Here is a 26899-nt window from a genome sequence, read left to right on the forward strand (position 1 = left end):
AAGCCATGTTACCAAACAACTATCTGATAATATTTAGCACAGTAGACTTAGGAGGCAATAACAATGACAATTTGACTTTCCAAACCAGCATAATATATCCAAATAAAGAGTGACGTAAAAATTGAACATGAAATAAGTTACTAGGGAAACTGAAGAAAAAGTAAAGCATTGCTGTGGAGAAGAAAATTCAATAAATCTGCTTAGAAAGGAAGAGATTTGAGGAAGCATTTCACAAAGCAATCCTCTAAGAAGCTCAATGCAATACAAATCCTTCTAAACGTAAAGGCCGAGTCAATTATGTGCCTATAAAGGTTGTTCTTTTGGCCTTAAACAGTAAATTAGTCTTTTGATCAAAAAAAGCTACAACAGTTAAGATTGTAATGATCTGACTTTATTTTACACTAGGTAGGGGACACAAAGCAATCCTCTTTAATAAAGTTGACATTTAGCTTCACTCAGAACATTTTAATAATGCACATAAAAAAAAAAGTATTCACCTTACAAATTGTTCTGCAATCCAAATATACAACAGCTTGGAAAACAACATTTAGAAAACAAAAGCCAATGTAAAAAGACAGATTAAAACAACTACAACAGCACAGGTTTGATATGGCTCAGATTTTACAGCTTTCTTACTGCATCATCTATGTCAGAGATCTGTTCTTTCAGTTGGCTCCATTGCTCCATGTTTAAAGAAATACCTAAACATAAAGGTTAAGAAATAACAAGGTGAGAAAAAAAATAATCAAGCCACATTGAGGATTTTATATTCCCAAATATTTTAATAAAGTGCCATTTTACTCATGTGAACTTTTTAGTGTTGAGAACAGAATCCAGACCTCACACATACCACATGCACCCTCCTCTACTACCTAAGCTATTTCACCAGCCCCAAAACTGCCATTTTTAAGAAAACGCTATATTGAGATTTTACAGTTTTACATTTATTAATCCCAGATTCAAGTTTGTATCCAGTTTAACTTCCAACAGTGCATCTGCATAATGCATTTTGACCAATAAAAACTAATGATAATTTGAAGAAATTTCACATATACATATACAGGACCCATATTATTACATCCTGTCACTTCCAACGTTTGTTACATATTTCCACCAAAATTCAAGGTGTACAGCTCTGTGCTGAGTTCTTCCATAAGCATGCATTCCACTTCAGGAAACACCCTAGAGAGTGACTCATAAGAAGCATGGTAGAATGCACAACTCAGAAAGAGGCATGAGTATAACACTCTGGATTCATGCTATCAGGAGGAAACCCCAGGCTCACCTTCACTAGCTGCACTTTCTAGGCTGCTTCTTAATCAGTAATTGAGACACATCAAAGGGTGACCATAATATATTAAATTCGGTAATATGAAACTAGCTTATTAACATATAACATCCAACACATAAGCAAACGAAAATTGTTTGCATAAGAAAACTGCAGAGGGACCATGAAACTGCAAAGGGCAATACAATAAAAAACAACATGAAGAAAAGGCTTTGAGGCTAACCCAATTCCTTTAGTAAATGTTTGCAAGAATGAAATTTAGCATTAGCCACTCTGGAAAACCCTGAATGAAAACTCAGTCAAGAATTAAACAACAAATATTAAAAAGGAAGCTTTTAAAACAAATTCCAAAATTGCATTAAGTGCCACCTTTAACAACAGGCACAATAGTAATAGAGAAGGAAGCATTTATTTCCTCTTATTAAAAATCTGCCATTTAATGGATGTACACATGTGTGGGCCACCTGTGCCACAGAGTTTACAACAGTGTAAATAGTATCCATTCTCTCCTTCTACCTCTTGGGCTCTAGGGATCATCAGGCTTGGCAGCAAGAGCCTTTACCTGCTGAGGCATTGTACCTTATTGGTCCAAGATCAACCTAGAGCATCATACTACACAAATTTAGGTTGTGTAGTGGTTAATCTATTAGCATAATCATACACAAAAACAATTTCACCATGACATTTTTGTACATGTATATAGTATATTTTGATTATGTTCACCTTTCACTTCCCTATGTTGATTACATTCCTCTTCCCAACCAGTCTCCTACTTTTGCATGATACAAAAGTTTTCTAGCTACTTGGTGATTGAATAAAATATTTCTACATGCTAAGATGCTTGGGACTGGGTGAAGCACTAACAGAGGACAGAAACCCACCACCTGTTAGAGCTAAATCCAGTGATTTTTCTGTTTCTCATTTTACAATTTCCCAAATAATAACTAATCTGATATAAAATCAAAAAGTAAGTTAAATTAAAGTAAGTTAGCCATCAATTTGACATTAGGATGTTGTTTGCCTAGGTTTCATTACAAGTTGATTATAAAAGGCCAATTCTTGACCTGTACAAACCCTGCAACCATTTAAGGTAGGTATGCAGCCAACATTAACATCAAAATGACAAAAACAAAGCCTTACCTTTTCTCCCTGGTTTCATTTCACCTTCTGAATCCATCCAATATTCTCTAATATCAATTAGAATTTTTCCTTTAAAGTCCCGAACACTGACGTATCTCATCTTCCCAATCTAGCAAAGGGGAAAGGGGGTGGGGGAGAAACTCATAAAGAGAATTGTTCACAACTTGCTGCAGGCTAATGCCATGTATAATCCTAAAAATAATTACTGAACTATAACCAAGTGGAAAAAAAAAAAAAAATCAATGCTTAAAAAAAGACATAAGGGCCTGGCGTCAGTGGCGCATGTCTTTAATCCCAGCACTCGGGAGTCAGAGGCAGGAGGATCTCTGTGAGTTTGAGGCCAGCCTGGTCTACAGAGCTAGTTCCAGGACAAGCTCCTAAACAATACAGAGAAACCCTGTCTCAAAAAACCAAAAAGGCATTAAGGAAGCCAGGTGGTGGTGGCACACGTCTTTAACCCCAACACTCAGGAGACATGAGATAGGTGGATCTATGTGAGTTTGAGGCCAATCTGGTCTACAAGGCTACAGAGAAAAACCCTATCTTGAAAAACAAAAAACATAAACAGCAAATCTCCAATTTTTACATGGGAGGATAACAAGCACATTATGACATCCAGAAAATGACTTCAGGTGTCTTTCTCATTTTTTGCCTTGCCTTGAGAGGGGCTCTAGAAGAACTAGAAGCTCACTTGGCCTCTGTCCCTCAGTGCTGAGAGTATAGGCATCGCAACCAAATCCAACTAGTCTAATGCTGATTCAAACTCAGATCCTCATATTTGCACAACAAGCACTTCTGCCTACTAAGCTATCTCTTTTCCTTCAGCCCCACTTAAATTTATAAATATTATTAATAACACAATTGCAAAAGTAAATAGAATGGATGTCCTCAGACAAAAATTGAGGCATGACATGTTCCAATAATCCCACTTTGGGGTATATAACTCTTATGTACTACTTAACAGACTGGGTATATTCTAAGGAATGCATACTCAGAAAGAGGCTCCTGTGTGAACATCAATATGTACTTAGTGAGACAGCTTACACACTATGGCACCAATCCTATAGTACCCTCACTGTATATGTGCTCTATCACTGACTGAAACTTCAGGAGGCACATAACCATACATCCAAAAAAACTGGCAGTAGGGTATTCCAAAAGATATTTGCACACCCATGCCCTTAATTGCACTATTCACAACAGTTAAGTAGAAACAAAGCAAAAGTCCATCCTAAGATGAAAACACAAACCAAATGTGATTTATACATGCAGTGGAACATTACTTAGCCTTTATAAAGGAAATCCTGTCACATGCTATAGCTCTGCGCTAAGTGAAACAGTCAGAGTAGCAGTAATACTATTTGATTCAACTTAAACCAGTATCTAACCCCTAATGCAGTCAATCTCACAGAAATCAAAAAGGCTCAGGAGACAAGGCAGGTACCTGTGTTCAAGATTAGCTTGGTTTACACAGCAAATTCCAGACCACTTGGGGCTACATAGTGAGAGTAAGTTAGTTGGCTTAACATTATGTGTTTTGAGGGTCCCACTTTCTCGATTCAGTAAGGACAATGTGGCACCAAACCAGATAAACATAGGTGAAGAGGTAAGAATGCAGTTCAAAAATAGAAACACATATAAAATTCACCAAGTCATTTGGAAAAGATCCAGGTAGTCAAAGGAAGGACACTTGTGGTGATTTGAATGCTCAGAAGGAGTGACATTATTTGAAAGGATTAGGGCATGTGGCCTTGTTAGAGTAGGCTTTGTTGGAGGAAGCGTGTCACTAGGAGCAGGCTTGGAGGTCTCAGAAGCTCAAGCCAGGCCCATGCCCTCCCTCTTTCTTCCTGAAAATCCAAATGTAGACCTCTCAGCTATTTCACCAGTACCATGTCAGCCTGCATGCCACCATGCTCCCTGCCATGATGATAATGGACTAAATAAAGCTCTGAACTGTAAATCAACCCCAATTAATTGTAAGTCAGCCCTTGATCCTTACCTCACATCCTACAGGGATGTTTCTGTATGAACCAACATGAAAACTAAAACCATAAAATTCCTTAAACAAAAATCCGAGCAAAACTATTGTGCCCGTGAGGTAAACAAGGCGTCATAAAAAAGAAAACAAGCAATCACAGAGGAAAATACTGATAGAACAGACTTAAAATGAAAGCCTTTTCTTAACGAGAACTCAATTTCCCATTAAAAAAAGTTATGCCAGGCAATGAGGCAGGTGGATCTTTGTGAGTTTGAGGTCAGCCTGGTCTACAAAGTGAGTTCCAGGACAGCCAAGACTGTTATACAGAGAAATCCTGCCTCTAGATAGATAGATTAGATAGATAGATAGATTAGATAGATTAGATAGATAGATAGATAGATAGATAGATAGATAGATAGATTAGATAGATTAGATAGATAGATAGATAGATAGATAGATAGATAGATAGATAGATAGATAGGATCGCTATGCTTAACATAGCTAAGGGCTTAGATCCAAAATACTGCTTTATAACTCAGTATTATCACTCTAAGTTGCTTTGTTTTTAAATAGGGGGAAAAAAACCTGATAGTTACATTCTGTTCCCCCAAAATGTAAAAATAGCCAAAGAACATGATCAAAGATACACACACACAAAAACCACTTTGAGTTCTCAATACATACACTTTAAACTAAACTGAATAAAAGGTAAAAGACTAAAAACACCAATAATGTGGAGCAACTGGTGTCTTATACTGCCATTGATAGAGTAAAATAATACAACTTACTTAGAAAACAGTTTGATGGCTTCTTATAAAGTCAAATAAATATCTGTAATTTGTCATTTGGAACTGAAGGGGCTCTGGGACCAGGCTGGCAGGCAAACTGCTCAAAACAAAATGGTGCCTACAACATGGGTACTAAGAACTTACACTTAAAACTTAACAAAAGCTTAAGAAAGGATTTTAAAACAGAGGCAAGTCTTCTTGGTAGCAGCATTTTTCTCAGTTGGGCTCCATTTTGCTAGAGACAAGCAGAGATTTGCACGGCTCCTTTAAGAGAGGTTTCCTGACTCAGCATAAGCTGCAAACCCTGCAAACAACTTAATGGTGTGTACAACAGGTGGCAGTGGCAGTGACTACATCTCCAAGCCAGCAGCATGCTACTGGATAGCAGTGTAGACCAAGGCGGTGAGCACAGCTCTCACTGCTGGTGGTAAACATACCCCCATCTGTGGCTTTAATTTTAGTAATGTTGTTTAGCAGATAAAAGACTCATGGCCAGAAAAAAAAAAAAAAAAAAAAAAAGATTTATAGTAAAGACAGATTCAGATGAAGAAAATCCTGTAAAGGTTTACAGTGTGTTTTAAAATATACTTAGTCTTGGAAGAGAAAAAGAAACAGGATAATGTGGTTTTTAAAAAAAAAAAAAAAAAATAGAGAGTAGCTGTATAGTGGCACACACCTTTAATTCCAGCACTCGGGAGGCAGAGGCAAGCAGATGTGATTTCAAAGCAAACGTGGTATACAGAGTTAATTCCAGAACAGGCAAAAGTTACACTGAGAAACCCTGTCTCAATGAAGTAAAAAAAAAAAAAAAGAAGTAGTAAAAAAAAAAATAAGAGTAGTAAGATGGACATTGCTGTAGGGTTTATGTTTCATGGAAGAGTCTGCCAGACAGTCTGCAGGACATAGAGAAAACTAACAAACTGCTAACACAGGTGAACAGTTTAAAGTTTCCTGCTTTGCTGAGGAGTCTGCCATACGTACTATGGCCTATGGGCTGAAGATGGAACATTACAGAACAGTGAGTTGCCTCTGTCATTTCTAGAGTTTACATACTACCCTTCTGTGGTCTTTGATAGAGTTGAAGACAGATAGTTATGGTTATAGTTTTCCTTAGGATTAAAGATAAGTTACATATAAGACTTTAGACTCACAAAGATAGGATAGATGATGGAATGTTTTCTTTAAATCTTGCTAAATGTTAATGGATTAAATATTGTTAACAATAGTTCTTATTTGATAACTCTTTTGTTATATATTTATCTATGTTAAAGTTAAAACCCTTTCTTTTTATGTAGACAGAAAAGAGATGATGGGAGATGTCATTCTGTAAATGTTTCTCTTATTGGTTAATGAATAAAGCACTGTTGGCAAAAAGGAAGGCGGGACTAGGAGACAAGGAGTATTCTGGGAGATGTAGTAGAAAGAGTCGAAATGCAGGACCAAGAGACGGTAAGACCACGTGGAAACATTTAAATTAATAGTAAGGTGTTAATATTAAAAAAAAAAAAAATGGGTTAATATTTAAGACAGAGCTAGCCAGTAAGAAACGCTAGTAACAGGCCAACAGCTTTATACCTAATACATCATCTCTGTGCATTATTTGGGGCTGACAGGGCTCTGGGACCAGGCTGGCAGGCAAACTGCTTATAGCGATTTAGCAATTAAATGCTTTTTTTTTTTTTTTTACACACTCCCCAAAAGTATACATGAAGACTTGTACTAAGAATATTCACACAACCTTTATTTCTAGTAGCCCAAAACGTAAAAAAAAAAAAAAAAGCCAAATCCACCCAAGATAAATGGAAAAACAAATCATATGAAGGGACACTTTATTATACAACCCAGTGTTAGGAAGCTATCTTTAATAATTACTTATCTGTGTGGGTACGTATATGTTCTTGATAAAAAATGAATATAGAAAATATACACCCATTTAAAGAAATAAAAACCAACAAAACACAGTGGGCTTACAGTTTTCTTTTTCAGAAACCCCATTCTTTATCTTCCTAATGCAATGATCAAGCCATTATTTCTAATAAAAATGCAGGTCGGTCTCCTTTTAGTACTATGAAATCAATGGGTCTCTGAAAGACAATTTGAAAGTAAGAACTGGTTCCTCCTAGACACACACTTTCAAAAGATCACCTGTTGAATGGCCTTAAGCCCAAGGATTCACAGGAACCTTTCCATTCCACATGAGAATTTAGGAACCAATGCAGGGCTGCAGAGATAGCTGAAAGGTTAAGAACACTGGCTACTCTTCTAGAGGTCCTAAATTCAATCTCCAGCAACCACATGGTGGCTCATAACCATCTATAATGAGATCTGGTGTCCTACTTGAGCGTGCAGACATACATGTAGACAGAACACTATATACATAATAATAAATCTTAAGAACCAACATGATTTTTCCTTAGTGAGAAAATCATCCCCTAAAAATAAACCCATTGCCCCCCACCCCCCAAAAAATCTAACAAAGCAAAAATCTTTAAAATGTGGGTCCTGGTTTCTTTATAAAATTAGGGAGTAGAATAGGAAAGCTAAAAAATCTAGAGACTAGCCAGCTTTGGTATCACACACTTGTGATCCCAATCGTGGGAAGTTGAGAAACAGGATGATCACAAGTTCAAAGCCTTACTCAGCTACAATAACAAGTTCCCCGTCACCCTAAATATGAGATCCTGTGTAAAAGACCAAACCAAGTTAAAAGGCTAGAAATGAACTGGACATGGTAGCTATGTCTATAATCTCAGCACTTGAGGAGGCAGCCTCAAGTCCAGCCTATTCTATATAGTGAGTTCCAGGCCATGTTTGATGTTATAGTAGTCTCAAATGTGCTACTGTCCCCAACACCCCCACCAACCCCCCATCAAGTAAAACAAGTGAAATCTATCCTTCCTTCACTTCACCAAATATTCCTGATACTAAGCCTTCCACCACAAGGGCTCTATAATTCACACCAAGCTTTTTCCCACTTCAAGATACTAATTCAATTTCCTGCTCTTGAAAATGCTTCCTCTGTCCACACACTTTGCATACTAAGCTGGCTTAACCTTTAGATGCCACTTCTTTTTAATGAGACTCTCACACTTACTCTCTCAAGTAATCTGCCCACTACTTTTCAGGCTTTATTGTAATTTGTACTATGCTATGTGTAATTGCAGTCCCCTTAAATTCCACAAGATTACGGACCACATCCCACGTGGCTTACCAGAATCTGGCAAAGCCTGAATGATATACAGAACACAGTAAGCATCCAATTTATTATCCACTCAAAGCAATAATAGCATTTCTTTTAATTCCTCATTACGTACCTTCACCTATATTCATCATCAAATTAATATACTTTGCCCCTAAATTACACAGGAGTCAAAGGATTTAAATCTGTACCTAAGTAATTCCACATTGTACCCATTTCTTGCTTCTGCTACTTTTAGTTTTCTTTCACCATTTTATCGAAACTTACATCCTCTTTCTTCTCTCATCAACCATTTGAAAACTACTCACACAGTCATCTACCTCCTCTCTTTGGTTTATGCTTTCTTTGGTAGATGCTGTTTAGTCAAGCATATGTAGAATTCAACAAGAGCAATTCCCAGTCAAGACTTCCATATGCTACAGGAAAGACTCAAGTTATCTACCTTTTTACTCATGGCTTCTGTCCTCTGGTTCATTCTTCCTTACCATCTTTGTAATCACTATCTCTTAGCAATACAGATTAAAGCCTGTAATTAACTCAACAATCTCACAGCATCATCTGCTCAAAAATACTTCATCTCACAAGTCATTCTTAAATAATGAAGGAAATGCTGAGTTACTAAAAACACATAATAAACTTAAGATGCCCAACAGGCCTCTTCCTGTTGTCTTCAAATCTCTCAACCCACTCTCCTTTTCTTTTTTCCAGCTTACCACGTTCATACTTAAGGCCTAAACATGCTACTCAACCACTTTAAACTTAAGCTGTTTCTCCAGCCTTCTGTTTCTTCTGAAGCCTAAGTTAGACCATTTCTCTCAAATACTATCAAACTTATTTATACTATCCAGCCAATTACTCAAACCTACCTACTCAAACCTGCTTCCCACCTGTACAGCTCTAAGTCTTCTTTTGGATTTCTGTAACATTTAGATTTGCATTGTTTAAATATAGCAAAACTGAAGACTTCTAGATTTACCAATATCCCAGAACTGAACAATTTACCTTCACTTTCTACTCATTAATAAACATCCTTAATCTGGAGCTGGAGAGATGGCTCACTTCCACTGGCTGCACTTCCAAAGGTCCTGAGTTCATTTACCATCAACCACATGATAGCTCACAACCATCTATAGTAAGATCTGGAGCCCCCTTCTGGCAAAAAGTCAACAGAGCACTCAAATTCAAAAAATAAATATAATCTTTTTTAAAAATTAAATAAACATCATTAGTCAAGAGGATTGATTACAATACAGACTGTAATGCGCTACCAGATCATGATGTTTCTAGTGTTCTTCAGATCAAGCAAAGATGTTTCCACTGGACTGAATGCAATCCAACTTTACCTGAAACATGTTATCATCTCTGCTGCTGCTACTCTGCTTAGAAGATGCCAAAGCTCTAGAAGTCTCACCAGGCTTTTGCTTCTTCACAGGTTTTTCTGGAACAACTTGCTTTTTCCTCTTTAACTTTAAAGAAAAGGTAAGAATACACACATGTCAAATTCAAAAGACTTCATTACCTTTAAAGAGTTTAAGAAGCAAAGTAAGGCTTCATTAAAAGAAAAATATGTATATGAAAAAATTTAATTAGGAATGTAGTCTGCACTTATAACTAATAATTGTGTTTCTAAATTATGTTCTCAGAATCCCTAAAAATATTTCAGATATTAGGACAGTGATTAGGACAGATATTGAGGACCAGAATCCAAACAATACTTCTTTGTAAGTGGGGAGGGACGTGGCCTACAATTTCTGAATAAACTTTTAGAAACCACAAACCTACCAAAATCTTTCCTTTAAAAAAAAGGTACAGGTACTCCCTATAACCCTGAGGTAGAGGCAGGAAAAATGAAGAACAAGGACAGCCTAGGCTACACAAAGTGACTGTCTCAAAAAACAAACAAAAACAACATTAACTAAGATAAGAATATCTGTAAACTCCTTATCTATTCCAAAAGGAATCTGAACTATTTTCAAGAGTGTATACTGCCTAGTCCATAGCAAGTTCCAGGTCATCAGAACTACATAGTGAGACCCTGTTGGGGGGACATGGAGGGGCCGGACACACAACACATGCTCAGGAAAGGAAAATTATTTTTATACCAGGCATTGAAAATCAACAACTCAAAAACTTCAAAACAAAGAATACTGAAGATAAACAGTAATATGTTAAAACTAGAACTCAACTTTATAATACTTTAGAAATAGCAATAGTATAAAAGCATTTTATATATCCTCATTCTTAAAATGAGCTAACACCAAAGAAAAAAAAAAAAAAAAACCCCACGTAAGTTCCCAGCTCAAACATTAGAGGGCAGACATGTTCCTTCTTAGTGGACAAACTACTATTTTAATGTTACTAGATGTACTATATTAAATCTGATAAAGCTAGGCTAAGGATACATATAAGTAAGCTATGAAATGAAAAATATGGATGCATTTAATGTAAATGCTTACAGGATTAGCAGTACTATGAGAAACAAACTACAAAACCCAGCTCAGCAAGCAGAAGGCATTCTGTGAACTACTGCATTCTCAGCAGATACTTCAATATAATTTAGTCATGTAAACATAATTTTAAAAAGATGTCTTCAAGTACAGCTACATGATGTTTGAAGTCGTATTTCAACTTTCTAAATGATACCATATTCTATCTTTACATTTATAGGCTTCAACTTTCCCAAATTTCCCTATGAAGAGTTCCCTTTTGTTAGGTAGTACAAAGAAGGCAAAAAACAAACAAACAAACCTTAAAAAAAAAAAAAGTAGGGCAATGGTGGCTGTGCCTTTAATTCCAGTACTGGGGTGCAGGAGCAGGTGGGGGAGGGGCAGAGGCAGGTGGAGCTCTATGAGTTTGAGGCCAGCCTACAGAGAATGCTAGGACAAGCAAGAGGATGCTGCTTTAAAAAATAAAAATATCCATAAAACATGCCTCCAATGGACCCCAGTGTCCCAAGTGACCTCCTGCTTCCACCTCTGCTGTGTGAGGATCAAACCTAGGGATGCCCAAGGGCTAGGTCAGCACTCTACCAACTCAACTACATCGCCAGCCCTGCCTGCTGCTTTAAACAGCTGCAAACCACAGGTCTACTCATTACTTATTTTCCACAAAAAAATAAAAATAAATAAATAAGAGTGAATGCAATGTGCTCAATTTCTCAGATATGAATGTTTATTCAGATATACATTTCTATCAAGGAAACAGCTGTGTGGAAGGAAGTCTTGACCACAAGATGGGTTTGCTCCGTTACGCTTCACTGATGTGACCAATTAAGTGGAATGAGGTTAACAAACCAGCTGTCACCTAACACAGAAAAAGCTTATTCTGGCAAAATGGGTAATTTTATGTTTGCTGTGCTAGATGACATTATTTACTAAAAGCAAATAACTTTCAAACTTACAATGTACCAAAACTAAAATTCAATAATGGGGGGGGGGGCAATAATGTCTGAGAAAGCTACCAAAATTAATGTTTTCATTCAAAACTTTAGACGTGCAGCCCAACAGTGACTTACTACATACACATTAGGCAGATTTTGGGAAACTTTATGTACTGCTATTATTTTGTGTGTGCAGTACTTGTGATGCTTATATGTGGTACATGAGGTCAGAGGGGAAACTTGGTATAGCTGGTTCTCTTCTCCTATCATACTGAAGAATAGGACCAAACTCAGGTTTGTCAGGTTTGGTGGCAAGGGTCTTTACCACTAAGGGACCTCAGCAGCCTAGACTAAGCACAGAGATTTCTAAATAATGGGAAGCAGTGTCTTCGGCCTAATTAGGCTCTACTACTGTAAGTCTAAGGAAGCATTTCTATGACTTTAGGTTACCAGAGGTGCTCAATAGAGAAGAACCTGTTTAGTCTGAGCACAGCCTATATTCACAACTACTCAAGAGGCTAAAGCATTTGGACAAAAGTCTAAGGTCAGCCCAGACAACCTGGTGACACCCTGAAGAAAATCAAAAGTAAAAAAAGGGGAAGAAAAACGGAAAAAAGGGGCTAGGGACATAACTCAGGTGTGAGTACTTGCCTGGGATGCACTAGGACTCCAGGCTGAAACCAGGTACAGCACAAAGACAACCTCTTACAGCTGACTTAAAGCCTGCAAGTAAGTTTAGAAGCCCATACTCCACTCAGGCAGTCCATTTGCTATCTATCTACCCTTACAAAAATACCCTTGAAGATCCTCTCTCTTACATTCTGAACCTAGCTTGGGAGCACAATCCCAGCCCTCAGGGAAATCTGAGGTGGATAAAGGGAGTCAAGGATACATACATGGCAAAACCTATCTAAAAAGACTAACAAGCCTCTCACTTCATAACTGGGTGCCAGCATTATAGAGGAATTCATGCACTACAAATATGGCACAATAAAAGTACTTGGTACAGTAAAACTTACCTTTTTTTCAACCTCACTGTCAGAATCACTGCCTGAAGAGCTTGAAGAAACAAGTTCCTTTGATTTAGGCATTCTGTAAAGAAAAATACATTACATGAACAATTTTTAAGGTGCTTTATTACCTTTATCTTAGCTCTCTCACAGTCCAAAACATAACTAAGAAGTTCCACAGCTCATTCTGCCATTTTGTGGTACTGGAGTCATTACCCTGGACAAAAGTCTAAATTGCAAATAACAAGCCCAGCCAAATACTCTGAACTCAGGACAAAGAAGTAAAAGGACTGTGCACATTCCTTCACCTCTTTCTCAATCAATGGGTCTCTTTAACTTCTTTTAGAGGGGTTATAAAGTTTATGGGTAGACTGAAAGAAAGCAGCTGAGAACAATTACTCTAAAGCCAAAAGACAGGTACCTAAGTAATTCCACTCACGGCTAGAATCAGACCTAACCAGAATTATTCAGATGCCAGCTTCAACATAGGACCAACAGTTTGTCTATGAAAGTGAGACCTTATTAGTTTTGCCATTATTAATCATTTTATCTGATTTGTAGACACTTTCACTTTGGGTCCACACTATCAAAACAGGCACCAATCGGCTCACAATGTTATACACAGTTCACAGCATTTGGCACTGATTTTTCTACTTTGGTAAATAAGTAAAATCTGAGGGCTTTGTGTGCAAGGTAAAACTCACCAGAGAGGCACATAGCCCAGTGCTTGTTGTTTACTTAGTGCCCAAGCATAAAACAAAGGGCAGACTATCTTAAGTCTAACCCAAATTTCAAGGAATCCTAAAGCATGTACTCCTTTTCAAGATTCTTACACCAGGTAGCAAAAAGCTAATTACCAAAGTGTCTTTCCTCTCCATCTCAAGGCTATTAATTTATGTATGGCTTAAAGGGCCTAATAAGCACATGTTTTGTAAATTAAAAAAAAAAAAAAAAAACTTCAGATTCCCCCTCCCACATCCAAAAAATTATAACCCAGCTCTCTAGATCAAACTGGTGTTCAATGTTTGAAAACAGAAGATCAAGGCCAAAGTGGGCTATCCAAATCCTGGTCATTAAATTCAAAACGCTCAAAAATCAAGCCAGTAACTGGTCAATCCATTAAGACTAAACACAGCAGGAAGCAGCACCAGTTAGTTTCGTTCGCTTTTCCTCCTACTGCTCCATTTCACAATCTAGTGGCCAAAAATCAAGTTAGTTTACTTTCCCATGGTACCTGTTCACGCAACTACCCAAAAACCTGTTTGGAAAAAGAGAATAAACGTAAACAATTTTTCATTTGTAAACTGCCAGCCTCGTCTATCATCCATTACGAAAAGCTGTCTAGGGAACTAAAATTATTTCAAAGAACCACGTCGTTATCTAACCTAAATCTACCCAATAAGAAGACAATGTAATGGTAACTAAAGCCAGTCCTTTCCTTAGACTTTTCAGTTTAATGAGGCTTTACTGGGTTGGTTTCTTTGGAGGCTGGGGGTGGGAGTGGGGGGGGAGGGATCCGTGCTTCGCAATCCGAGCAAATGGTAGCTAAATAAAGGGGAGACTGTGGAGTTTACACGATCATTGGGTGACTTGCGTGGGGGAGGAGTAGTGACAACATCGCAGAGTACAGGGCACTTGAGGGTGGGAAGGCGCTGGGCGCGTGGGGGGTCGCGGCCCGGAAGCTCGAGGCCCCGCGGCGAGGGCTGGGGCTCCAACCGGTGCAAGGAAGGGGGCGTGGGGCGCCCAGAGCGTGCGGGTGAGAAGGGCCTTACGCCAGCGCCATTTTACCCTCGCCCCGGAGCCCGGCCATGTTGGCCGAGGCGCGCCCCCCACCCTCCACCCGGCGGGGCCACCGTCCCCGAGGCCTTCCGGAGCTGGGGGGGGGGGGTCCAGGCGGTGGTCGGCGAGGGCGGCCACGAGGCAGACGGCGCGCGCCTCCGCCCGCAGCCGCGCCACATTGTCCCGGGGGCGCGCGGCCCCCACTGGCGACTCCCCGCCCGCACGCCCGCACGCCCGCACGCCCGCCCGCACGCCAGCCGCCTTGGGTCGGCTCCCGGCACAGCCGCCACACGAGGCCCGCGGCGCGGGGGCGCGGGCAAGAGCGGAGGCCACACGAGGCCCGTCGGAGCTGCCATTTGTCGCAGCCGTGGCGGGCAAGCGGAGCAAGGGGGCCGCGGCGGCACGGCGGGGGAGTCGGAGCCGGCCTGGCCGCGGCCTCGAGGGATGGGCCCGGGGTCCCGCGCACTCACGCTCCGATCTTGCTGTCCAACAGCCTCCGGCTCGCTCGCTCCGGACTGACAGAGAGCCGGAAGTGACGGCAACCTTAGAGGCTCTGGCTCCGCCCAATGGCACGGAGGATACGTGACGGGGCGTGGCCTCTCCGCCCAACCGACAGTCGGCCCTTTCCAGGGCCTTAAAGGGACCGCCACAGATCCTGAAATGGCTGCTCCAAAAAGGGAGATGGCGCCACAGTGAGATGCCATAGAGACTGGGCCTGACCTGAAAGAGAGCGAGGTACTAATGAAACATGAGTAGCGGAGCGGAGCTTTGCGCTTGCTAGATAAATGCTGTGCTGAAATGAAGGAACTATATTGAGAAAGATCTACGTGCTGACCCATATGCCCACAAATAATCTTCCTGTTCCACCTTAAATATGTGACTCAGGCTGTTAAAATCCAGAGGAAGAAAACAAGAGGGGCAGTATTTAATTCCAGAAGGTCCAAGAGATCTTGCAGGTCTCCTAAGCCACGCAACCTTATTCCTTAAATGAAGTTGTGGGGGTGCAAAGTAGTTGTGGTTTGAATATCAGATACCCTCTGAAAGCAAAGGAAGAACAACTCTGGAAGAGAAGCTCTGTTGGAGACTACAAGTACCAGAGAAGGAAAGGTAGGGGTGGGAGATAAAATCCTGAGAGAGCTCGTTGGAGTCTTCTACATAGGAAGTTATCCAGTCCTGTGACTCACCCACTCCGCCCTCATGGAAGAAGAATGCTGTACTCTAAAGGGGAGCTGCAGGGATGGAGAATGGCATATGTCAAGGGAGTGAGTGAAAGGCAGATAATAGAGGAGACTGAGTCATACAGTCTTGTGCAAGCATCCATCTCTGAACCCAGAACTGCAGACAAAAATTTAAATAGATTCTTTACATTTTGTGAAGCTTCTGGTCATAATAAAAATGAACACTGACAGGGTTGGAGAGATGACTCAAGTGGGTAAAGAGTTGCTGTGTATGCATAGGGACCTTGGTTAGGATCCCAGCACCTACAAGCTGGGTGTGGCTGCTCTCATCTGAAACACTAGCACTGGAGGACATTATAAGGAGTAGACAGTAGAGTCCTTGGTGTCAAGGCCAACCAGACTGGCTGAATGAAGAGTGGATAGCAGTAGAGGAAGATATCCATAATCAGCCCCCAGCTCTTACACATGCACATACATGACCCACACATACACAAAAACAGCACTGATATTGAAGGTGCCTGGTGAGGTCAGAAGTGGAGAGCTGGAATTACACTTACACGTGGTTGGTTGTTGCCGCCCATTGTGGGCACTGAGAATCAAACTCACTTTCCCAAAAGCAGTACATACCTGTAACCTCTGAACCACCTCTCCACCCCTTAATATTTTAAGTCCTTTGGGAAAAAAAAAATGTAACTTTGGGGCTGGAGAGATGGCTCGGTGGTTAAGAGCACTAGCTGCTCTTCCTAGAGGACCAGGGTTCCCTTCCCAGCACCCACATGGCAACTCACAATTGCTCCAATTCCAGGGAATCTGGTGCCTTCACAGACATACATGCAGGCTAAACACCAATACTCACAAAATAAAAGTAAATAAATCTGTTTTTAAAAACCTAACTTCGAAATCCACCTGAATCGTGTCTTTAACTTAGTCAATACACTGAAATACATGTATGTAATCCCATCACTTAGGAAGTTGAAGCAGGATTACTGCTATGAGTTTAAAAACTACTTTAGGACAGAAAATGGCATTGGATTCCCCCTAGAACTGTAATGGCTGTGGAAGCCAGAAATGTCAGGTTCCCTGGAGATGGAATTACAGGTAGTTTTCAGTTGTGAACTACCCAACATGGGTGCTGGGAACTGAACTTGGGTCCTCTGTAAGAAGATAAAATACTCAACTCCTGAACCATCTCTCCAAGTCCATCCTTTATTAACAGAAGTTTGCTTTACACACTTGTCCTGAAATTCTTTTTCTGTGGCATAAGTAGAGATTCTTGTTTCACATGAATAAAGGTCTCAGAAAAGAATTTTTTATGAGGTAAATAAGCATAAGGATTAGCTTAACATCCTCGGACTCCACTTGGCTTGGAATATGCACACACTTATAATGATGCATTTGACAGCCTAGTTTCTTACATGCCCTATGCAAATGCACATCTCCATTAACTTAGCAACTTAGACTCTACCTGTGGGCTGCAGAGACCACTCAGCAGTTAAGAGCACTGACTACTCTTCCTGAGGACCCAGGTTTGATTCCCAGCAGCCATATGGTGACTACAAACATTCCAGAGGATCAGGCATCATTTTTTGGCCTCTATGGGCAGTACATGAATGTAATACACATACATGTGGGTGAAACGCACCCACACAAATAATAAATCATTTTGCATATTCAATCTGCTCTGAACAAGGACATGAGTTTTTCTTCCCCTTAACAAGTATTAAACTTGTGCATATTCTGTCCAGGTGTGTTCCTGTTATGTCAGGATATAAAGACAGGGGAGCTGATCAGGTCTGAACTGGTTTTGAGTTCATGCACAATAAGGAAAATTGTCCTCTAACTGAACTCTGAGAGAGAATCCTCTACTTACCACCTTATACATATTCATAATTGAGCATGCATATAATTAAATTCAGATACATTCCAGGTAGGGGCATGCTTGGTATCAAAAAGGTTATACAACTTGAAAACTATTGAGTCGATCAAAATAGAAAATCAACCAAATTATGCCTACTAACCATTCTTCCCCTACTTTTGAATCCTACAAAAGGAAGCCCCAAACAATAATGAATATTCTCACTCATGTGGCCTGCTGTCACTCTTCATAGGGCATTTCTCTCTGAGCTGTCCTACCTATTCATTTTTGAAAGCAATTTCTTTGCTTTTTTATTTCATCGCCTTGAATAAAAAGCTAAGAACCTGGAAACACCTGGCTCAGCCCCTGACGCACACAGTTAACAGGCTCCTCTAGCCTGTGGCTGACAGCACCTGCCTCTGCCACTACTTTCTGACCCTTGCCCTCCCCACACTAGATCACTGGAGTCAGATGTTGGGCTTTTGACTATTAAACTATTAGGATTCCAGGCATAAATTATGAACTTTAATAAAATGTGCTTAGTCAGAAAAAAAAAATCTGTTCCCACCCCCCACTCCACTCAGATGTTTCTAAAACTAAAAAGGAAGAGTCAGAAGAAACAGTTCCTCCTCTGTGTCTGACAAGTAGCTCATGCTGTTCATGCAGAACAGCTCAGGGCAAGAAACCATGAAATCCAAAAGCAGTTTGGGGGCTTTTATAGGAAAGGGAGAGTTCCCCTCCAACCTCCATTAGCTCTTAGGTGGGATCTGATGCTGGTGTGATGATATTTTGTTTATGATCTAATAAAGCTTGCCTGAAGATCAGAATGAAAAGCTAGTCACAGCCATAGGGGCCAGGCAGTGGCAGCATACACCTTTAAGCCCAGCACTCTAGAGACAGAAGCAGATGGATCTCTGTGAGTTCCAGGCCACCCTGGGCTACATGAGAGTGAATCAGTCTAAAGAGAAACAGTTCACACCTTTAATCCCAACACAAGGGATGTGGAGGCAAAAGTGATATGGCTGGATGGAGATAGGACTGTAAGGCAGGAGGAAACAGCAACGAATTGCAGTCTGAGGAGTAGTGCAATTTAGAGATGAAATCAGGACACAATTACCCTTCAGCCTGGGCATTGGTAGCCGTGAGAACTCTCTAGTGGCTGGCCACTTTGCTTCTCAGCTTTAATACCAATATCTGTCTCTGGGGTCTTATTATTTGTGCTACAGGCTGGATTTAGTGACCTAATTAATTGTTAATCTGATTAACAAGAGAAAACACGTAAACATTTGTAGTGATATATTGTTTATGATTTATTAAACTTGTCTGAGAATTCAGAAAGCAAGCCACAGAAGCCAGGCACACACCTTTAATCCCAGCAGCCAGAAGTTAGGAGGTGGTGGTACAAACCTTTAATCCTAGGACTCCGGATTAAGAGGTAGAGGGATCTCCTTGAGTTCAAGGTCACCCAGGGATACATGAGGTTGAATCCGTTTAAAAGAGTAACAGATCACACACCTTTAATCCCAGCACTAGAAGGTTATAAAAGATAGAAGCAAGGTCTTCAGTATTCAATAGGAGGCATTCATTCTCACACTGAGGAGAGGTAACAGTTTGAGACTTGATGAAGAGCTCGTTCATGGATCAGCCCATTCAGTCTGAGAAGCTAGTGTCAGGCTGCTTTGCTTTTCTGATAGATCAGTTTCTGGGTCATTTATTTGTACCTTAGGATCTACAAGACAGTGATGTCCAAAGAAAAGGTCAAAGCTTGATGCTTTTAGACAAAGAAAATTGTCAAGAAATAATGGACATGAACCAGGCCCCTTGAACATGGGTGTCAGTTAGGAGTAATGGGCAGTCTATGGGGCCTCTGGCAGTGAAACCAGAATTTCTCCTAGTGCATGAATGGATTTTGGGAGCCCATTCTCCATGAAGGGATACTCTCTCAGCCTAGACACACAGGGGAGGGCTTAAGCCCCGCCCCAAATGATGTGACAGACTGTGATGATCCCCCATGGAAGGCCTCACCCTCCCTGGGAAGTAGATGGGGGATGGGATAGGAGGGTGGGGGGGCATAGGAAGATGGGAGGGAGAGGAAACTGGGATTGATATGTAAAATAAGATTGTTTCTAATTTAAATAAAAAATGTATTTTAAAAAATAATGGACAATCACTATTTGGGCTAGAATCATTAATTCTGGTGATATTTCTAAGAAATTCATATGTTGAGACTAGGGAGATACAGAACTGAAGGAAATGGCTTCAAAGAATACATTTATTCAAATCACTGCAATCCTAATTACTAGTCTTTGGTGATCAACACTATTTTTAGGCCCTAGTATGTAAAAACTATCTACCAGATCAACTGTTTCTGAAGTGATTTAGCTTGACATAATCTCATTCATGCATCTGAGAGCAAAGTAAGCCAAGCCAGTACTTTGTTTCCCAGCTCAGGTTCACAGAGGTCCTCCAAACCCTGCAGACTGCACGGAGAAATGTCTCTGTGTCTGGACAGTGCTGGCAAATGCCTTTAATTCCAGCACTCAGGAGGCAAAGGCAGGCAGATTCCTGTGAGTTCCAGGTCAGGTTCAAACCAAAAAAAAAAAAAAAAAGGAAAAAAAAAAAAAAAAGGAAAGAAAAAAGAAATGTGTCTGGAGTGGGAAGACTGAGGCAGCTTCACTGAGAACCAGAATTTTGCCACAGAGTGCAAAAAAGGCCTGGCAGTCAGGTTAAGAACTCACCAACCCTGACCTCATAGAGTGGGCAGAATAAAGGACACTCAGTAAATGTCAGTGTGAAGAAAAGGACAAGAACAAGGTGATGTGCACTCTTAAGAGCAATATGGGCACTTGGGGAAATGTGCCAGCCCCAGGCCCTCACTTGATGCTCTGACATCATGGCAGTCCACACCCACCTCTACACACGATTTAGAAGGAAGAAAAGAAGCAGGAAAGGAAGAGTCATGAGTTTGACTCGAAATTAGTGAAGAATAAGTCTCCTACACTAACTAAACCAATGATAGTTAATGACAGTCATAGAAAAATCAAGGAGAGCCGGTCGTTGGTAGCACACCTTTAATCCAAGCCTAGTCTACAGAGCTAGTGCCAGGACAGGCTCCAAAGCAATACAGAGAAACCCTGTCTCAAAAAAAAAAGAAAAATGAAAAGTCAAGGAAGTCACAAATCTTGAGAGTTTAGTTAGACAAGTAGCAAAAGAGTCATGTCAGCAAGGCACCAAGAGGAAAAAGCAAGAACTAAAGGTAGAAGAGAGGTACTTATGCTGGGAATCCAGGTCAGCAGCCTCTGGTTCAGCTTCCAGGATAACCCAGGGAAAGAGATCTCAGCACAGAAGGACTAGAAGAGCATAGTTCCTCCAGAAAACCTTGGGGAAAGCCTAGCAAGAATGCTGCTAAAGATCACAGGTTACAAGGGATGGTAGCACCAATGGGTCCATCTGTAGGTAAAAGGATGAGGGATGGTAGCACCAATGGGTTCATCTATATGTAAAAGCATATGAGGGATGGTAGCACCAATGGGTTCATCTGTATGTAAAAGCATGTGAGGGATGGTAGTACCAAGGGGTCCATCTGTAGGTAAAAGGATGAGGGATGGTAGCACCAATGGGTCCATCTGTAGGTAAAAGGATGAGGGATAGTAGCACCAATGGGTGGTGTCTCTGGACATGTGGAGGTTTTGGAGACATGTAGGAAGAGGTCAACATGATCACACAGAAGAAGAAAAACAAATGAAAGGGAAACCAGGATGTCCTCCAGGGCGGTCATTCTGAAAGATTGGGAATAGAGAGGGTACAAGTACAACTAAGAGGGTCCTTGTGGATTGAATGTTTATCCCCTCTCATTCATTGTAATCTCAGCCACCAGTGGGATGATATTAGAAGGAAGGCCTTTGTAAGATAATTAGGTACCCAGAGCAAGAAGCTGAGAATCCATCTCCTAAACAGCATGAAACAGAGAGGGCAAACTGGAAATGGCATGAAGCCCACCTCCAATGACATATTTCCTCCAAAAGGCTGCATCTCCTAAGCCCCCACAAATAGCCACACCAACTGGGGATCAGGAGTTTTAAGCACATGAGCCTCTTGGGGACATTCTCACTCAAACCAGCACACTTGCTCTGTCTTATCTGCTGAGACACTGGAAAATGACAATTGGAGACAGAAGAGGAAGACCCAGCCAGTATTAGTGCTCTATATTCACCTTGTGTTATTTGGCTTCAGGTTGGATAGGCTATTTTCAGACCAAAAAGTCAGCTTCAGTCACAAAGCAAGAGAACAACATTTACTCCGTTTTAAAACACTGTCCTCTGGGCGTGACATGGCCATTGCCCTTTTAAACTCCTCAAAACTGTGATTCCCAGCACAGGAACTAAACAGGACTGAGTACATTTGAGTTCCATTGTAGGTGGGGGAGGGCCCAGAGGTTTTATGGGCAGTTAACAGTTGCTGGGGGAATGGGAGGGAAGAGACCTCACTCCACCCATCCCCCACCCCCAGGAAGTTTAGACAGTTGATGACTACTGCGAGGGTGAGAACCGGTTTCTTCAGTGATCTTTATAAGCACTGGTTCCTTTGGTCGGCCACTGGGGCCATGCCTGGTATAAACAAGCTACTGATCATCTCCCCTAGAAAAGTACATGCAACTCTCTGCCAGCAGCTATGATGGGCAATGCTGCTCATTTGGACCCTAAAGGAGACAATGTTGAGAGGGTGAGAAGAGGAAAATGGTCTTTGCTCCCCAAAAGGCAGACCCATGAACCACTAAAAATTTCTCAGACAAGCTGCTACAGGCTCACATTTTATCTGCTCTTGGAAAGTAACTTTCATAGTACAATATGAAAAAGTTGTCATTCCTAAGGTTCAATGTTCTCAGACAAATAATTAGACGTGTGTTCTATGAAGGTCATATGTAATGAGTAACAGAAACTATATTAAGGAAGCATTTACATTTCAAACTGCTGAGCATTTTTTTCCTAAGGTGACTTTTGTGAACTCAGTACTAAAGCTCTTCTTAGCTCCAACTTTCATTAGAAATCCTGTATCACTTTTTTAATAGAAGAATGCACTTTATAACAGCAAATACGTGTGTATACCATTTTGAGTGGACGAACAGTGTATGTCTCTCATGGGCTATACTTGCGTTATTTAATGTACTATAAAATAGTGTAATCAGTTTCTAGTAAATATGCCATAACTCACATCCCAAAGTGCTTTCTCCTTAAAGAGTCATCTTGGAGGCCATACAAGCACCACAATGGTTCTGACATTGGCCAAAGTTAATTTTTAGAATTTGCCTTTGAGAAAGTAGCTGGCTTAATGAATCATCTCTCCTAAGTCCCTGTGACAAGAAATGCTTAGCTTTTAAGACCATTTCCTACTTATAAAGCACTAAAGTATTTTCTAGAAATCAGATCAGTAGTGTAAATAATGAAGAGATTCATAAAATAGTGATCTTATAAAGACTACTAATGGACCCCACTAACAAGCTTTTTTAATGAGTGCAATTGTGGGAGCAGTGTCTTATTAAATATGTAACCTGTCAAAGTGACAGCAGGAAGAATTTTACATGGGGCATTACTTGGGTAGAACTTTCATAGTTCTTCATGTTTAACATGCATACTATATTGCAGTCCTTGTGTTGGTGGAACAAATTGAAAAAAAAAAAAAAAAAAAAAAAAAAACCAACCCAATTTTGCCTCTCTTTACCTGGGACCCAATGCTAAACTAGCATTGACTGATCATGCCCCTAGCAAGGACCAGAACAGGAACTGCAATAGTTACTGAACAGTGGCCAACACTGTCATGGTTCCAGTTGAAATAAGGCCTGGTTCTGCTACAAGCCCTTCAAATTGATTGAGCAGGGACAATAGACCTGAGTGGCATCCATACCAATAAATCAAATAGAATACAGTAGGGCAACAACACCTCTGGGATCCTAGGAGTTATACACCACTAGAGAGGAAGCTCAACTCCCAACTATCAAAGAAAGGAATAGCCAGGTCAAGATTATAATGCCATTTGATGATATTTTGGGTGCTTTTTGTTTAGTAAATGTGATTGTTGCTTAAAAGCAGTTGACTTTATCACTTTCTGTTTTGCAGTTTTAACTGTAATCAGTGAACCAAGGCAGACATACAGACTGCTGCCTCTCCAAGAAGCTCTGCTTTTTTGTAACTGTACAAATATCCTTGTTCTACTTACACGTGCTTGAATGTTAGGAATTAAGTAAACAAGCTTTTAGATGCCGTTCCTTGAAATGTCAGAACAATACATCCCACATCCAAAGGAAGAAACTGTAACCAACACTGTGTTGGTCCTTCTCAAAAGGCAGTAGTTCATACCTTGAAAGAAGGACTAAAAAGAATCAGAAAGAAGGCTAGAGCTGGAGCAGTGCCCCTGTAGCCACAGCTGGTTCAAAAGAGAACTGGGCTATTTCAAAAACAAGAGCAATGAACCATCCCCATGGGTATAGACAGAAATCGGCATTTTGAAACCATCAACCACGCAGAGTAATGTCAAGATGACTTATTTTCCATGATGACATTTCATCAACAGCTCTTAGTCATAAAAAAGAAAAAAAGAAAACAAAAAAAGACAAAGAAAATTCAAACTATTTCAGGATAACACCTCACCCTAGTCAGAATGGCCATCATCTGATCAGAAACACTGTGGAGAATGTGGAAAAGAGGAACCAGAGGAACCCTTACCCTCTGCTGACAGGAGTGCAGAATAGTATATCTACTACGGGAATTAGTACTGAGGTTTCTCAAAATACTGAAAATAGAGCAACCATATGACCATCTATGCAACTCTTAGGCATCCCCAAGAGCCCCATACCTTATCAGACAGATACTTGCACATCTGTGTTTGTTTCTGCTCTACTAGAAATAGCAAGGAGATGGAATCAGTCTTGATGTCCATCAACTGATGAACAGATAATGAAAATGGAGTACATATAAACAGTGAAAATTTCTTCAGCTATAAAAAATGAAATTTGCAGGAAAATGGGTAGATTTAAAAAGTATAATATTAAGCAAGGTATTACTCAAATTCAAAAATTCAAGCACCATATATTCTATCCCATATGCAGTGTCTAGCCTTTAATATATGTGAGTATGTGACTATGTGTGTGTGTGACTGGTGTAGATTAGGGTAAAATCTAAAACTAGAAAGTAGACCAAGAGAGCAAAAAGAGGTAATGATGTAGGATGGAGGGTGGGTATATGCTCTTAATCGCTGAGCTCTTTAGCCCCCAATGTATTAATTAAATTATTTAAAAAATTAAATTAGAAATATTGGGCATGGTGCTACATGCCTGCCTTTAATCCCAGCAGTTGGGTAGGGGTGCAGAAACAGGCAGACCTCTATGAGCTCAAGGCACTGAGGTATCAAATTTCATGCTAGCAGGGCTAACTAGTGAGATGAGATTGTTTTTCAATAAACAGTAAATACATACATAATTTAATTAGGGCAGGTGAGATGGCTCAGTGTGAAGAGCACTTGTCACCAGAGCTGATGACCTCGAAGGGACCAGATCCTCACCCAGCTCCTTGTTTTAGCAGCCATGACAGGCTGCAGAAAAGACCCAGTAAGATGTAGGCCTCTGGCTCAGCACATGTTGCTGAGTTTCCAGCCTTCTGACCTTGCAGTATCTGCTAAAGTCACTAGGAGATCAGATACCCTCCATGTGGCAAAGAACCAATCAGAAGTCAGATGGCAGGCTCTGGATGTGCAACACAGCAACAGTGACATGCTGAGCATAGCCACCAGTTGACCAATCAACACAGGTTAGGTCACTCAAACCCAGAAGTGCACCAATCCTGAGACTGTTTTGAACCTCTAGACACTCCCCTTGCTCTACCCAAAATAATTTCCCTGCCCCTCTGCCCTCCAGGTCCTTCTCACCCCACCTGCTGTGTCAGATGGATAGAGAAACCAAATTATTACAGTTAACTCATTAAATAATTAAAGGCTCTTTGCTTTTGCATCAGGACAGGTCTCTTGGCAATTTTTTTGGGTTCAGAGTTTGGACACAACAATCTGAGTTCAGTCTAGGGAACCTACATGAAGGAAGGGGAGAACCAGTTTATCAACTAACATATGCATTCCACATTTTTTAAAAAATGGGGAGGGGGGAGGGCTGTAGAGATTGCTCGGTAGTTAAGAGTACCTGCTGCTCTTTCAAAGGGCCTAAGTTTAGTTCCCAGCACCCATCTCATGCATCTCACAATAATCAACCATAATTCCAGTTTCAGGAAATCCACTTCTGTCTTCTGGCCTCTACAAGCATGGGCACTCGCATTTCCACACATGCAAAAATAAAAATAACTCCTAAAACATTAAAAGATGTGAAATTGGTCGGGGGGGGGGGGGATGGAAGAGAAGGCAATAAGTTAAATTGAGTGATAAAAATACCTCATCTAACACCGTTCCGGACGACACACCCTGTGCAGTCTGACAGGTGTGAAAAGCAGGCATTCTTAGCTAAGAAGGAGAACCAGGCCGTTTTCACTTTGACTCACCCTTGTTTGTGTGTGACCAAAATAATGCTATTTATAAAAGTTTCTGAAATCAAAAGGTTAATACTTTAAGGCAGCTTTCGAGGCAATTCCCTGAAGGTTGATTCGGTCTGTGCTCATGCAGAGCCATCACTGGCTGTCAGGACTGGGATGGGGAGGCAGGGCTGCATGTGAGATTATGGAGACAGTAGCTATTCTTGCCCATCATCTTCCTTCCAAATTCTCTTACAGAGGCAAACCATGGGCTTGGGACATCACAGTGGCATCCTGTTGGCACTGTGAATGCAGAGCCAGGGTCATTATTAGCCATAGTGTTGCTGCTGTTGTTTTGTCTCTTTTGTTGTTGGGTAGAAAGTATGCATTGTTATGTATACCTGTGCTGCGAACCAGTTGTTGCATAAACAGGAACTGTTTCTCTAATCCTATAAAATAAAGTCAGTAGCTCCTGAGCTTGATTAGCCTAGAAAGGTGCTGTGGCTGCCTGAAAACAAAAAGACTTCTAATGGGTGTGAAGTCTCCTTCCACAGAGATGAAACTGAGCTGGGATCTGTGGTGACAGTGGCATATCTTCTAAAACACACTAAAACCCTCCAAATCACATACTCTTTCAGAGGGTAAGCTTAGCATATGTGAGTTCTATTTATATCTTCTAAAAAGAAAATATAGAGAGTGGTTAGCATAGGCCAGGATTCTTCTGTATTAGGTGCTGGGTTAAAAAAAAAAAAATTAATTAAAGCTGATCCTCTTGAGTCATTATGTGTCAGATGTGGTCCT

The 26899-nt window shown here is 40.7% G+C and overlaps 1 protein-coding gene across 1 annotated transcript; it reads right to left on the bottom strand.

Moving 5' to 3' along the window:
- Positions 1–375: 375 nt before the first annotated feature.
- Sub1 (SUB1 regulator of transcription) lies at positions 376–15252 on the bottom strand. The gene is made up of 5 exons (XM_051182560.1): positions 15032–15252; positions 12792–12864; positions 9737–9859; positions 2429–2537; positions 376–701 (listed from the first exon to the last, which is right to left on the bottom strand). Exons 2-5 carry the CDS (start codon positions 12861–12863, stop codon positions 622–624), a joined length of 384 nt encoding a protein of 127 aa, XP_051038517.1. The 5' UTR covers position 12864; positions 15032–15252; the 3' UTR covers positions 376–621.
- Between the last annotated feature and the right edge of the window lie 11647 nt (positions 15253–26899).

Source organism: Phodopus roborovskii, unplaced genomic scaffold (genome assembly GCF_943737965.1).
Source record: "Phodopus roborovskii unplaced genomic scaffold, PHOROB, whole genome shotgun sequence".
Lineage (NCBI taxonomy): Eukaryota > Metazoa > Chordata > Mammalia > Rodentia > Cricetidae > Phodopus > Phodopus roborovskii.

What these genes read in the sequence shown, in the direction of transcription:
- Sub1 (XM_051182560.1), bottom strand. Translation starts at nt 12,863, where the DNA reads ATGCCTAAATCAAAGGAACTTGTTTCTTCAAGCTCTTCAGGCAGTGAT. An exon ending in GAGATGATAACATGTTTCAG is followed by an intron (nt 2,538 to 9,736) that starts GTAAAGTTGGAT and finishes CCCCTTTGCTAG; the next exon opens with ATTGGGAAGATGAGATACGT. An exon ending in AATGAAACCAGGGAGAAAAG is followed by an intron (nt 702 to 2,428) that starts GTAAGGCTTTGT and finishes CTTTATGTTTAG; the next exon opens with GTATTTCTTTAAACATGGAG.